This window comes from Sinocyclocheilus anshuiensis, unplaced genomic scaffold, assembly GCF_001515605.1.
Source record: "Sinocyclocheilus anshuiensis isolate Anshui unplaced genomic scaffold, SAMN03320099.WGS_v1.1 scaffold7, whole genome shotgun sequence".
In the NCBI taxonomy this organism is placed as follows: domain Eukaryota; kingdom Metazoa; phylum Chordata; class Actinopteri; order Cypriniformes; family Cyprinidae; genus Sinocyclocheilus; species Sinocyclocheilus anshuiensis.
In genome coordinates this window covers 1,926,838-1,941,096 of record NW_015549582.1, presented here as the reverse complement: position 1 = coordinate 1,941,096, position 14,259 = coordinate 1,926,838, and the positions used below count along the sequence as shown (strand labels likewise).

Below are 14,259 nucleotides of genomic sequence, written 5' to 3'. Positions count from 1 at the left end.
TAAACCAGCAAAGGACCAGCTTAAACCAGCAAAGGACCAGCAAAGGACCAGCTTAAACCAGCATCAAAACATACCTAACCAGCATATGCTGGTTTTTTCAACAGGGCACACTGCCCCAACAGACACCGACAAACTTTGTGTCAAGAGAAAGTGAAGTAAGTATGACTGGGAGAAAAAAATGGATGATCCAGTAACCAATTAAAATGTTCCTGTTATAAATGTCTTTGCATGTCATTCTTCATCTGAAAAAATGGCGAATAAAACGAAAGAGGTTGTGGGTGAAGCCGTGGTTGCTGCTACGGGGAAGATGGGGCGCCTACTTGAATTTATGCAGAGAACTGCAGTCGGAAGATTTACAAAGCTTTCAAAATTTAGCTCGGGTGGTCCCTAATCAGTTTTGGTTCGTCCAGAAACCTGCCATTTAGGATAATTTGCTAAGCACGCCCAGCACCTACTGCAGGCTTGCCTCATCGTCATGGCAACGGTTCGTGGCCACAGGTCAGATTACGTCAGAGTTTGTTGGAAAATCATACCACACTGCTCAGCCATTCCACAACCCAACAAATACCAATCAAAAATCCTCACCTGGCGAAGTCGTTCTTCAGCACCCTCATGAGAATGATGATGACGAAGCCCAGCAGCAGCACCACCAGCACTAGTGAGTTGATGATGGACAGCCAGTGGATTTCCAGAGTCTTAGGAAAGAAGGAATAGTCTCTAAGGCGCTCCGCCCTGCGCGAATGGGGCAACGTACTCTCAAACCAGCGCACGCTGTAGGTATGAGTGACCGTCAGACCACCGCTGCCGACACCATGGCCTGCCCCTCCCCCGCCTTCCTCTAATGGCTCCGGCTTCACGTCCTTCACAGACACGTTGGCGAAGATCACAGAGTCGCCGTTGTACTCTATATTGAAATCCAAGTGTGTCCACAACCCCACCTGTTGTACAAAAATAGTGAATGAAGCAGGGCTATTGTAGTTCACTAAAACTAAAATTAAAACCAATAAAAATGTGTATATATTTGATTAGAATATTTGTAAAATATTTGATATATTATTTATTTGAATCCCTCGTTGTTGTATCTCTAACCTAACTTTGTAAGCGACCTCTGTATATTACTTACAGCCCTTGTGTATTGTGCTTTGATGTTGATGTTTATTTGGCTCTGTTCCTTATTTGTCTCTGTAAAGCGACCTTGGGTGTTGGAAAGGTGCCATATAAATACAAATTATTATTATTTGTTACTTGAAAAAACATAAAACTTATCTTAATTTAGCTAGTTCCCATGGAAACATTTCTCATTTTTATGTAGTTTACCATATATAAATAACATATATAATAAAAAATATTAATTAATAAAAAATTAACTCAAACTATTAACAAAACCTGTAAGTGTAACTAATTGATACTAAAATAACACTGGGATGAAGAGAATCATGCTTTATTCAATAAATTAGCAAATATCAAAACAGTCAAACAGTATACAGCAGCCCCAAAAAGTTCTTATTGTACATATTTAATATTTTATAATCTCTAATATACACTACTATGATTTTTTACTGCTTTTGAAAAAAAGTCTCTTATGCTCACCAAGATTTATTTGATCAAAAATACAGTAAAACAGTAACATTGTGAAATATTATTACAATTTAAAATAACTGTTTTCTATTTTTATATATTTGTACTTAAAATGTTTATTTATTTATTTATTACTCCAGTCTTCAGTGTCACATAATCCTTCAGAAATCATGCCAATATGCTGATTTGGTGCTTGAGAAACATTTATTATTATCAATGCTGAAAACAGTTGTGCTGCTTAATATTTCTGTGGAAACCGTGGTACATTTTTTCATAAGATTCTTTGATAAACAGAAAGTTCATAAAAGCAGAATTCATTTGAAATGGAACATTTTTGTAACATTATTAATGCCTTTACTGTCACTTTTCATCAATGTAATGCATCCTTGCTGAATAAAAATAATAATTTCTTTCAAAAAGAAAGAAAAACCTTACTGACACCAAACTTTTAAACAGCAGTCTACATAAATGTATGCATCTAATATTTTAAACTAACAACGTTTTTGATAAAACACCACTTGTTTTGATATATTCATCTCTAATGTAATGAAATTCATATATTTATATTTGTGCCAAAGTGAAAAAAGACCTTGTGGCTGTGAGGTAGGAATCCACTCTCTTCCATGTATCCCACGAAACCCCAGATGGGAATGTCATCTAGGACAAACTCGAAGTAATACAGCTCCTCGATCGCCTCTCGCAACTGATCAACCTGTAGTTTAAAAAATGTATAAAGTATGACACATCTGAAACAATTCCATTTCCCTAAGTCTCTGCCGTTTCCTCTTTCATGACATGAAAATGTGCTAAATCCTGCCCGAGGAGATCTGGTTTTTGCAGAGTTTATTTCCAAGCCTCTAACACATCCATCACTATCATTCTCAAATGAACCTGAAAACCTCGACTAGCTGGTTCAGCCATGTTTAATCAGAGCTGGAGCAGGATGGATAATCCCTGTCATAAATGCAAATGGTTTCCCATTCCAACAGCACAAATAAACAGACTACAATGTACACATGAGCAAAATGAAATCCCAAGCATCCTTTCTCTAAACAAAATCGCATTTGCAATTTTTGTGAATAAGATCGCATTGCTACCTCTTTCTCAGAGAGAGTGAGCTTGCACAGCATCTGTCTCTCAGTGTTTTCCTTGAAACGGATGTTGTAAAGAGACTCAGCCATACGGTCTCCATCCAACACCTCTCCCAGACTCAAGGCTTTATGACGGACCTGCAAACACGTCAATCATCCACAAGGTGATAGATCTGCACTAATAGTATATCATAATGACTTGTATTGCACCATAAGGTCATAAAACAAGCACACTGACTGAATAGTGCGGTGCACACTCACCTCTTTAGGTCTACAGACTGGCAGGGTGTAATAGTGATAGGTTTCCTGGGGGTTGTGATACGGACCAACTTTGTTAACGTACAGGATCACCAGATCGCCTTGTTTGTAACTGACTGCCCAGCCAAAGCGAGGCAGCAAGCACAGAATCAGCACACAGAGCCTCATGGATCGACCAGCGACACACGGGCCTGAACATTCCAGTCTTGCTGTCATGACAACACCTGTCAGTGGGCAAATCAAGACTGTAAACGGGGTCTGCAACTATGCAAACAACAAAAAAACATTTACATAATTACTTTAAGTGGTTGACAGGTCCTGCAGTCTGACATGCTAGACTCCATCTAGTCTCTATCTTTAGTGACTACATGGAATATTGAAAAATACAATCATGATTTTTAATTTTGGGATGAACTATCCCTTTTTCTTCATCATTTTTATAAATGTAATTAGAATAGTTAGAATTCATATAAATTTGAATCTTGATAAAAAAAGTGAATAGACATTATGCATATACTACATGTTAGACATTAAAACTTAGACATATAAAGCTTTTAAATAGCTAATTATTATTATTATGACGACTTCATAATATGTAGTGATTATATTGTATTTCTAAATAATTAAAACGTGTTGAAAAATGTGAAGGTAGAAAATATAATCATGATTTAATTTTGGGAAGAACCATCCCTTTATGCGAAAATGGTCACAGCACCTAAAACATTTTCTCTTAATCATTTATATTAATTTAAAGATTTCAATTTTAAACATTTATATCAATTTGAATATTGAAAAAAATTAAAAAAGTTAATGGGCATATTATGCATCAACTACACATAAGGCTTCACTGAAACAACATAACAATTACATAATTATATAATTATTATAGCGTTAGGGTGACTCGTTACAATGCAATTCCATAAATAAGCACTGAATTATATGAATTAACAACATGTACTTACTACAGTGTTGGGGTTTGGTTTAGTTGCTTGTAATCATGCATAATTAACTGATATTACTATAGAAAGTACAACGTGTGCAACAAGTGCACTGTAAAATAAAGTGTTACCGAAATCAGGTTTTGTTGAGTCTCCTAATACAAAAATGGGACCATCTTTCCAACGCCTTCAGCTAGGTTAATTCAAATTGTTTTGAAAGGTAAATAAATAGATATAGTTAGCATCTTTCAGACATAAACAAATTATATACAAATCGATCGGTCTGCACTCTGATTTAAAGGCACTATAAATCATCTTCGCCTGCAGATATGCTTGAAATACTTCCGCATCAGAGAAAAGCAACAGACCTGTTTCAGATGCTTCCTCAGAATCGCTTCTTTCTTTTCAAAATCCAGTCAACAGCACTCTCGTATGTGTAATATCATATCCGGACATTGCTGGTGATTGAAGACATCCGATCTTTGCTTTTAGGCGATGAAACAGCCGAAAGGTCGAGATCAGCAGCGGCGCACAGCGAATCCACGTCACCTTAAAAAATAAAAACACCCTTATTGGGATCTTCCGGGGTGGGCGGGGCTACAGCGCAACACCTGCACCGCTCCGACGAGTCTCTGCATCATTATTCCACCGCTTTAAGTGTGGTTTCAATCAAATAAATCGTTTATCATGCGTTTTAAGAGGTGATGAGCATTACCGGGAAATTCCTTCGCTCTCGTTGATGTCTTACCAGTCCTGACTAATCGATCGAGTTGCACGTTCTGTTGTTCTTCCTTGTGAAGTCTGAACTAGACAATTTTGAGAAATCGATTCCATCGTCTGCCACAGGAATTCGATTATTGATGCCTGTAGTAGAATCCGCGCGAAATTGACAACACTTTCTGGCGCGGTTGTGTTTGTGTGTGTGATTGAAAGCGAGACGCGAAAACATTTTATTGGTAAGTTTTATTTTATTTCTGCATTTTATAGTTTGTAAACCTTTGGTACAGATATGCGGCATTACATAAGCCGCTTTATCACACGCGTGAGGGTTTTTAAGCGTTATTTTGGAAGCCTGTTTTTCTTCGTTCTTTACTATTCACACTGATGTATGAGCTGCTCCGTGTTTGTCTTTACTAATTTACTAGTAACTGTGTTGGCCAAAACTTACTTATTGCATCTAATAATTTATTTCTATCCTTTCAGATTTCTGATAATAACAGTTCATCACTATGGGTATTCATGGACTTGCAAAGCTCATTGCAGATCACGCGCCTTCATCTATCAAGGAACAGGACATCAAAAACTACTTTGGTAAGGCCTCCTATCATTTAAATAATATTTCTTGGATGATTGTTACAGTGAAACTCAAATATAGCATATGTGAGTACTTGCATCTAAAAGTATGTATTTTACTTGCATGCAGGAAGGAAAATTGCTATTGATGCGTCCATGTGCATCTACCAGTTTTTGATCGCGGTCAGACAGGACGGTAATGTGTTGCAGAATGAAGATGGAGAGACCACTAGGTATGTAGAGTTTTCTATTATCATTTGTCCAAGTCTGCAAAGAAACATGATAAGCTGATTGAGTTTGAAGCATATACTTTGAGCTTCTCACCTTGTGCCACTTTACATTTGCATGGTCATAATATTTATGCAACCTTCTTGACTCCCCAGCCACCTCATGGGCATGTTCTACAGGACCATCCGAATGCTGGAGGGTGGCATCAAGCCGGTTTATGTGTTTGATGGAAAGCCCCCTCAGCTGAAGTCAGGAGAGGTGCGTCAGAAACACAGTCACTAATGAAATATTCTCAATTTGGAATAACCAACGACTTGGACCTGGAAACAGTATTCCTTACTTCACAACTTAAGTGGATATCATTTTACATTTACAGTTTAAAAAAAAAAGGGCAGAAATGCCACAAATTCACCTTAAAAATATCGAGGCAGTAGTATTTACAGTATTACAGGATGGCATATTGGTGCTTGTATACTTTGCAACTTATAACCATATGATTAATTTAGTGATGTAGTGTTAATATACCAAGCTCCTTAAACTACCAAAATCTGCCTTTTACCGTAAACTGTACTTATAACCACCATAATAATACAGTTGGTGTAATAGAAAGCCACATGATGAATCAGTTTGTCATAAGTGGCCTGTCCATAAAACATGACCTTGTGTATCAGAGACAGTGACACTAAAATGAACATTAAACATTAACTAAATGACATAAAATGAAATAAAAATTCTAATGAACATTACAGATAGCAATAATAAGAAGAAACAATTATTATGGGAGCTTATGGGAATGTCCTTTTACTGTTTTTCTCTGTAAATTATTTAAATTTACATACAAAAACCATTTGACAGTATTTTACAGTACAGAGCCATATAATGCTGCGTAAACATACTTTTTTTTTAACATATATGGTGAGGTAACTTAGTTAACTAACAGATGGTCATTTTCTGCGTTCTGTTTTAAGATATCTTCTTATTTTAACCCCTACAGCTGGAGAAGAGAGGCGAGAGACGAGCCGAGGCTGAGAAACTTCTAGCTCAGGCTCAAGAAGCAGGTACAGACACGTTCAAAACTATATGCTTTTTTGAAAATAAATCTTTAAAATGGGTCCTAATTCCAAGATTTCTCACAGGTGAACAGGAAAACATTGACAAGTTCAGTAAGCGATTAGTGAAGGTTACCAAACAACACAACGAGGAATGCAAGAAGTTACTTACTCTAATGGGTGTCCCATACATTGAGGTACTGCCACAGTCACTGACGGTCAACAACATAAAATAATACGAGTAAAAGCACATGTTATCATGGATATAAGCAAAATTGTATACCTGTCATGTTAAGGCTCCATGTGAGGCGGAGGCGAGCTGTGCTGCTCTGGTGAAATCAGGGAAGGTTTATGCCACAGCAACAGAAGATATGGATGGTCTGACATTTGGAACGACAGTCCTGTTGAGGCATCTAACAGCCAGTGAAGCAAAGTATGTATGGATACGCTTTATATCTGTATTTTGATGATGGAGATGTTTAGCCATGCATTAGTAACTGGTTATTTTTTCTATCCTAGAAAGCTCCCTATCCAAGAGTTTCATTTCAGTCGTATTCTACAGGAAATGGGTGTGACACATCAACAGGTGAGACCTTCGCTTTATTTCAGTCTTATCTGTTTTTATGTAAATATCTGCCTTATTCTAGATGTGTCAGTTCTTTCTAATTGCGGTTTATTTCTGTTTGAACGTCTTCCTCAGTTCATTGACCTGTGTATCCTACTGGGCTGTGACTACTGTGGCACTATAAAAGGAATCGGACCCAAGAGGGCCATCGACCTCATTAAACAGCACGGCTCTATTGAAGAGATCCTTGAGAATATTGACCCAAATGTAAGTTTGTTTACACAGTTTAAAGGTATTTACTTACTGTTGAATGTCACAATGCAGGACATGACATATTCAAAATGTTGCCCATATTAGTGATGCCTCGTTTCAAATCACATCCAAGATCATACTTGCTGAATTGTGCCCTCTAGTGGCGGTCAGTGGATTGCTTAGTCAGAAAATTAATTTGGCCACAGGGCAAGTGTATTGATTATTTGCTGGCCATAAAATGTTGCCCATCATCATTTATTTTCATTATATATTTAATTTTGCACTTAATTTTTGACTGTCTCTTGCATAATTGAAATATGTAGCAGTATTTATTTTTATTTGTAAAAAAGGTGATAATCCTGCCTCAGTTTCTCAATAACAGTTTATGTTAGTAATATTTATATATTGGAGTTATTAATAGTTTTAATTTTATATTTATATTTAATTTTAAAGCTTTTTTATTTCCATTTTTCCAGTAATTTTATGTGCTTTTGTCTTTATTTATTTTTTTGTAATTTTTTAAATACAAGTTTTAGTTTTTTTCCAGGTTAGTATTGTTTATTTCCAGTTTTTCATTTTAGTGCTTCAACATAAATTGATTTGTTAGTTGCCAAGGAAACATTTCCAATTTGAGTTTTTCATCAAACATTTATATTTTATTTTATTTCAGCTTTATTTAATTTAACAATGTATTTAATAGTTTTAGTTAAGAATAATAAATCTGCCCAGTAGAACTCAAACATTGTGAAGACCCAGTTATTTTGTTCCTCATTTTTGGTGAAGGAATTTCTGGAGGGAGAAAAAAACTTTACATCTAAATTTAAAATCATTGTAAATTAAACATTGGTAAACTTTTCATTGCAGTAAAAAGTTCGATGACACACAGCATACTTAATTTTGCATCTTGGCCACAATGCTTATCTGAACAAACTTGTGTGCTCAGATTAATATAGCCGTTTCTTTTAAATAGGCTTTACAATGTGATATTTGTCTTGTTTTGTGCTGCAGAAGCACCCAGCTCCAGAGGACTGGCTGTATAAAGAGGCTCGGGGTCTCTTCTTGGAGCCTGAGGTCATAGATGGCACCACTGTTGATCTGAAGTGGAACGAACCTGACGAGGATGGACTGATTCAGTTCATGTGTGCTGAGAAACAGTTCAGGTACAAAGCAAACAAATCAAACAAAGATTGTTCCTAAAACCTGCCAGACTTAAACCAGAAACCACTAACGTCAGAAAAGCCCATCTAAAATAAAAGAATATACTTTATAAATATGTTACACTTCATTATTACAGTGCAATTACACAATTATGTACGGAGTAATATTAACAACAGGTCCTTACTATGGAATTAGGTTTTGTTTAGGTTTAGTTGCATGTAATTATGCATAATTTACTATTTATTTATAGGGATGTAACCTCGAGCCGGTTGAAAATCGATTTAAATATGTGACGAATCGTGAAATCAAAATCGTGAATCGAATCGTGAGTTGAGTGAATCGTTACATCCCTATTTATTTTTGTAACGCGTGTATATAATATAAAAACAGGGACAGACAAATAACTTATGTGTTTAAATAACTACAATTTGTTGCATTAAAAGCAGCTTGTGATGGATGCCATATTAAAATGGATATGAATTGGCTTGTACACAAAGGTTGTGCAGCAACATTTTTGGGTAAAGCGGGTAGGGAAACCTGTTGTGCTTTGAGGTGTGAGATGGAACAAATAGAAGGGATGTTATCTTGTTTGTTCTCACCGCAGCAGAATATGTTTTTCAGATGTGTTGAATTTGTGTGTTGTCAGTGAGGATCGTATCCGTAATGGCTGTAAGAAGATCATGAAGAGTAGACAGGGGAGCACCCAGGGCAGATTGGACACGTTCTTTACTGTAACCGGATCAATCTCCTCTAAGCGTAAGGTAGGAGGAAGTAATAACCTAACTGTTATAGAACTATATTGGTATATATATATATATATATTTATGGTAAACTATGCATGGATTTCAGTGAGTGATTGCTTGATTGATTTGTTTTAAGAAAAAGGGCATTTTTTTAATTATACAGGAGCCTGAAATAAAGGGATCTGCTAAAAAGAAGCAGAAGACCAGTGCTACACCAGGCAAATTCAAGAAGGGTAAATGAAAGCAATTTCAGGTAGAGGAGGAGTTCAAAGCTAATAGTGCCCTTAACAGTCAAGTCATTTCATATTAAGGAGCAAAACGAGAACATTTGCTTTCAGTATTTTAATGAACATGGGGAGAAAAATGTTTTAAATGCCCTTTTTTCTGTTTCTGTATTATCTTAAATAAAGATAACTATTTAATCATAGCAGAGTGTGTGTTGTTTTTATTTGGTTTGATTGCAGAAATGCTGTCTGGATTAGACAGAGCAATTATCTGGTTTTAAGGGATCGCTGATTGCATGAATATATTTTTGTCCCCAGCCCTACTGCAGGTTAAACCCATAACCTTTTTGTTATCTGCCCAGATCTCCAACCACTATGCTACAACACTCCATTATTTTAGAACAATAATCATTAACGTAACACTAAAGCTTATCTGTTCCCTGCTGTTAGGCTTGTAAACAGGTTTGCATGAGGAAGTACAACAGACTAAGCTAGAAACAATGTTACATGATATTATAGTGTTGAAGTACAAAGATGATTTAAATACATTTAAATGGGTAATTTGATAGTTTAGATGCATGCTCTACAGACATTGGTGACTGGTTGATTTTAGTGTGGTAATGTTAAATGCTTCACCTGCTGAAAGCACATGTTGGAAGTCCTGGAAATAGTTAACCTCTGCATCACGACTGTCTAAACAAGCAGTTAGGTTCACAAAAATCCAGTTCTGTGCGGAAATCGTGCTGGACTTCTGTTTTACTCTGAATGAACGATGGACTGTACTGCTGTAGGTGAGACACTTCTATCATTTTATTGTCTCTGAGCACATTTCAAACTTTATCTAATGCAGAAATCTATTAAAATTTATAATTCGGATAATATAACAAGTGTCAAAAAAAATAAAAATATGGCACCCATACCTTTGTAGGCGAAGTACCTTTGTAGATTGAAAACTAATGTTTTCATGTTTGTGTTTGTAACTACAGCACCTGGGATGCCTGTCTTTTCTTTCATGGTTTTTCTGTTCTTACCAGTGCAAGTTAATATGCAACCAAGTGAGTCAGTGCTATCTAATTAAAAAGATGACATACAGCTTTAGTATTACACTAGACGGGTAAACAAGATTCTAAACGGTCATTGTTTATTTTTATGTTTTCAGGTACTAGTTTTGATGCAAAATTGCCTGGCAGAATAAATGCACTGCGTGGCTCTTGTGTGCAGATACCTTGTACATTTGATGCACCAGAGAACACACTGAAGGACACAGAAACTATATTTGGCTTTTGGCTAAAGAAGCACCATGCTTTTCTCAATCCAGAGAGTTTGGTGGTTTTCAATGGAACTTCAAACATCATAAAAGGATTTAAGTATATAGAAATACTTGGAAATCTTAGTCAGCGTGAATGTACCACTGTTTTCTATGATGTCATGAACAATCATACAGACAATTACTACTTCAGGGTGGAAATGAAGCCAGAGAACTGGAAGTATACATATGACATTCCCATCTACATTTCTGTCTCGGGTAAGTGGGGTCTCCACTGTAAATATTGCTTTTTTATGATATCAAAATTATTCAGTGATTATGATTCGTAAGCTTGGATTCATTGACTACTTCATGGGTTCTTCAATAACTGGTAACCTTTATCACATCTCTCAATTAAATATATTCTCATACTTTAGACTGGAAAATGCCTTGGCCCGGTTTCACAAATGGGCTTAGCTTAAGCCAGGACTAGGCTTCAGTTAAATTAAGATATTTAAGCTTTTAAACTTTTACAAAAATGCCTTATAAGAAAACATTACAGGTGTAATACTTAAAAAATCTAAGCTCATATGTAGTCATGTTTAAAGCTATTGATTCTAAAACTTATTTATATTGCATATCTTTATATATTTAGATTCATTTAAAATAAAAGCTTAATTATTATTAAACTAAACTGGCTCGTGTAGTGGATTAAGGGTATAATAATTATATAAATAATATAAAATTATTATCATAATTAAATTGAAACTTACCTCGCTAGCCAGCTAAACCGGCTTCATGGTACAGGCCACCTCTAGCATAAAAAAAAAATAATAATAAATAAATACAACACAATACAATAAAATAAAATAGCAAAGGAGAATTTTACTGTAATTTACTGAAATGATTGACAGGAAGTATATTTTTTACGAAAGATGTGCAAAGTTGGCCCACAGTCCGCTGCAATTACATTGAAGATTAGTTTGTGAAATGTACCTGTAGTGACACTAGCTCCAAAATAATGCACCAATACTGTGCTAAATTAAAATAATACAATAAAGCGATTGTATTAAAATGCTTTCATACAACAGTTTAATAATGTAGAAGTTAATATTGAGTAACTTCTTAATGACAGTATTTACCTGTTACTTTGCCTATTTTCACTCCAACAGAAAAAATTATTTCAAATGGAGCCACTGAAGAATCAACCATTACATGTCTCCAAGGAATTTTTTGTTGTTGTTTTGTTTTGTCCACTTTTTGTCACCTACTGGTGTGATTATGTAACATGCAGAACAATTAGATTTAATTTATTAATAGAGTTTTATACAGTGTACTCTTTGCCCTGTAGATGTGCCGGAACTTCCTATCCTTACACCCACTGATCTGCAAGAAGTGATGGAGGAAACTACAGTAAATCTAAGCTGCTCTTCTGAAGCCCCCTGTCCCAAACAACCTCCTACAATATCCTGGTCTAACATCCCTGAATCTGCCCGCATTACAACACAGTTACAGGAGAAACCTGATAAAACCCAGTCAGTGTTTTCATACATGACCTTCAAAGCTTCATACAAAGATCACAAGAAGAACATTTCCTGCACTGCTACATATCCAAGAAATACGCCTAATGACTCAACTGCAGAGACCACCGTGATGCTAAGAGTCCTGTGTAAGAGATTTGGAGTCATTTTGCTCTTTCATAAGCTTTATGTTCAGATGTGTAATATGATGTCCAGTTTACCTACAGATGTTTCTATTTTGCTTTAAAGTTTCTCCAAAAGAAACTCACATCATCATTGATCCATCTGATTCAATCTCTGTTGGCACTAATGTGACTTTGACCTGCAAAAGCAAAGCCAGTCCAAATGAAATGAACTACACTTGGTACAAACGTGGACAGGAGAAAGAGCTGGATTTTGGAGAACAACTAACCTTTAATGTAAATAGGAGGAGTGAGGGCTGGTACTTTTGCACAGCAAAGAACATACATGGTAATCAGATGTCAGAAGAGTTCCAGCTGATTGTGGCAGGTGAGATTAATACAGACGTGCCATTATATGTACAGACACTAAAAGTAATGATCATCATGGGTAGCTCCAATTTTATGACTGAACTATATTTTTACATTATGTGCACAGCCTACTGAACCAACTAATTGTACTTAATGTTTCAATCTGGTTCTGCTTCCTTAGAATCATTGGCTTTAATCATTGGCTGTGTCGGAGGAATTGCAGCATTTCTGTTTATATTTCTTCTGGTAACGATTTTTGTAAGGTAAGCACAGTTAGATGGTGCTTTTGATCCTTTTTTGAAACTCCATTGTCCAAATCATTGTAATTGCATGGAAAAGAGCAAACAGCCTTCAGTATTTGTATTGTATTATGTATTTGAAACATACATAAAACATGGTGTTTACAATATGGTGATCCGTTTTGTATTATATGGATTTCTGCATTTCCTTTTAATACAGAGTGCAAAGAGTAAAGGCATCCATTATTAGGGAAACTGACGTCTCAGATCAGGTATGTTCTAGACTCTTCTAGCAGATCACGTTTTTGCGGTTTCAAATAGGAAGTGCTATAATAAGCAGCTAACAATACTCTACCATGCATTTTACTGTAATGGTTTATGATGTACAGAAACCAAAAACCAAAGACAATGGATCCACAGAAACGCCATGTATTATTTTTCTCTTTCAGGGTCAGGAAAAACATGTGCAGGTCAACTCTATTTATGCTAATAGAGCTTTTGTGATGGGTGAAGAGCTAGAGATGCCAAAGGATGAGAATGACATGATCCACTATGGAGAGATTGACTTCTCCACTCCCCAAACCAAAAGCACCACAGAGAAGATCTCTGGACAAGAAACAATATATGCCGAGGTCTGTGGTTCAGGGAAGGATTAGTTTATATTATAAACAGTGAATTGGCTTACACTTTACATAAAGGTTCCCTTTATATAGGGTTTATAAAGGTGTTTATAAATGACTAATAAGTCATTTACAAATGCATTATAAATCATTGATAAGCAGTTATTAATGCATAAATAAAAAAAATGGTGATTTTAATGCAATACCTGCCAAATAGTGAACCATTTTTAACTCACATGTTATAAATGCTTAATAAATATATTTATTCATACTATTTTCACTCAAACCCAGATTCCTGATTTATTTCATGATGCAGTGAGACACTGAAGTGTGTTATATTTATGTTTTTCTAATTTATATCTCATGACTTGTGTCCCTTTTCTTACCAGAACCTACCCTCGTATCTCAGCCATGATACGCAGCAAAAGTTCATGATGTGTGTCCACAGTAATGATTAAAAACTGATAGGGGACATAAAAGTACAACCATGACTTCATGAGATATTAATAATGACAATTTTAATTCCAATATTAGTTACTTGTTAACCTTAATGAAAAGTGAACACCTGTGAACCATTTATTAATGAGTTATAATGTTAATAATGTCTAAAAGTGCACCTTAATGTAAAGTGAACACTTGTGAACCATTTATTAATGAGTTTTATTACACGCCTCTGTGGAATACTTGATTCTGATTGTTCAGTTGCGAAATTCTGAGGTATGTTATCCCTCGATAACAACCGGTAAAAGCTGATAACACAGGCTCA

General features: G+C 35.7%; 3 protein-coding genes across 7 annotated transcripts in view; 2 read left to right on the top strand and 1 right to left on the bottom strand.

The window, feature by feature from the left end:
* The window catches only part of LOC107657835 (transmembrane 9 superfamily member 1-like), a 9,317-nt gene extending 5,007 nt beyond the window's left edge, over nucleotides 1–4,310 (bottom strand). Inside the window, exons 1-5 of one of the 2 annotated variants that reach the window (XM_016446101.1) lie at nucleotides 4,234–4,310; nucleotides 2,931–3,151; nucleotides 2,676–2,807; nucleotides 2,168–2,290; nucleotides 586–938 (exon numbers count right to left, since the gene is read on the bottom strand). In XM_016446101.1, the coding sequence (XP_016301587.1) occupies nucleotides 586–938; nucleotides 2,168–2,290; nucleotides 2,676–2,807; nucleotides 2,931–3,143 (821 nt within the window). In that variant the 5' untranslated portion in view covers nucleotides 3,144–3,151; nucleotides 4,234–4,310. Of the gene's footprint in view, nucleotides 1–585; nucleotides 939–2,167; nucleotides 2,291–2,675; nucleotides 2,808–2,930; nucleotides 3,152–3,889; nucleotides 4,032–4,233 lie in introns of those variants that run through there. The other variant, XM_016446100.1, reaches the window with a different exon arrangement.
* Nucleotides 4,311–4,737: 427 nt separating this feature from the next.
* LOC107657837 (flap endonuclease 1) lies at nucleotides 4,738–9,526 on the top strand. 4 transcript variants are annotated; one of them, XM_016446103.1, is made up of 12 exons: nucleotides 4,738–4,821; nucleotides 5,069–5,176; nucleotides 5,289–5,391; nucleotides 5,542–5,644; nucleotides 6,381–6,444; nucleotides 6,523–6,632; nucleotides 6,732–6,868; nucleotides 6,955–7,021; nucleotides 7,136–7,267; nucleotides 8,261–8,412; nucleotides 9,057–9,171; nucleotides 9,317–9,526. In XM_016446103.1, exons 2-12 carry the CDS (start codon nucleotides 5,095–5,097, stop codon nucleotides 9,392–9,394), a joined length of 1,143 nt encoding a protein of 380 aa, XP_016301589.1. In that variant the 5' UTR covers nucleotides 4,738–4,821; nucleotides 5,069–5,094; the 3' UTR covers nucleotides 9,395–9,526. The 4 variants fall into 4 exon arrangements, with proteins under 4 accessions (XP_016301589.1, XP_016301590.1, XP_016301591.1 ...); XM_016446104.1 differs by having other exon boundaries at nucleotides 4,798–4,821; nucleotides 5,084–5,176; XM_016446105.1 differs by lacking the exon at nucleotides 4,738–4,821 and adding an exon at nucleotides 4,869–4,971.
* A 597-nt stretch (nucleotides 9,527–10,123) lies between these two features.
* LOC107657799 (sialic acid-binding Ig-like lectin 12) lies at nucleotides 10,124–13,529 on the top strand. Its single transcript, XM_016446043.1, has 8 exons — nucleotides 10,124–10,168; nucleotides 10,364–10,432; nucleotides 10,537–10,902; nucleotides 11,975–12,292; nucleotides 12,393–12,653; nucleotides 12,816–12,897; nucleotides 13,094–13,145; nucleotides 13,323–13,529. Exons 1-8 carry the CDS (start codon nucleotides 10,150–10,152, stop codon nucleotides 13,527–13,529), a joined length of 1,374 nt encoding a protein of 457 aa, XP_016301529.1. The 5' UTR covers nucleotides 10,124–10,149.
* Nucleotides 13,530–14,259: the final 730 nt, after the last annotated feature.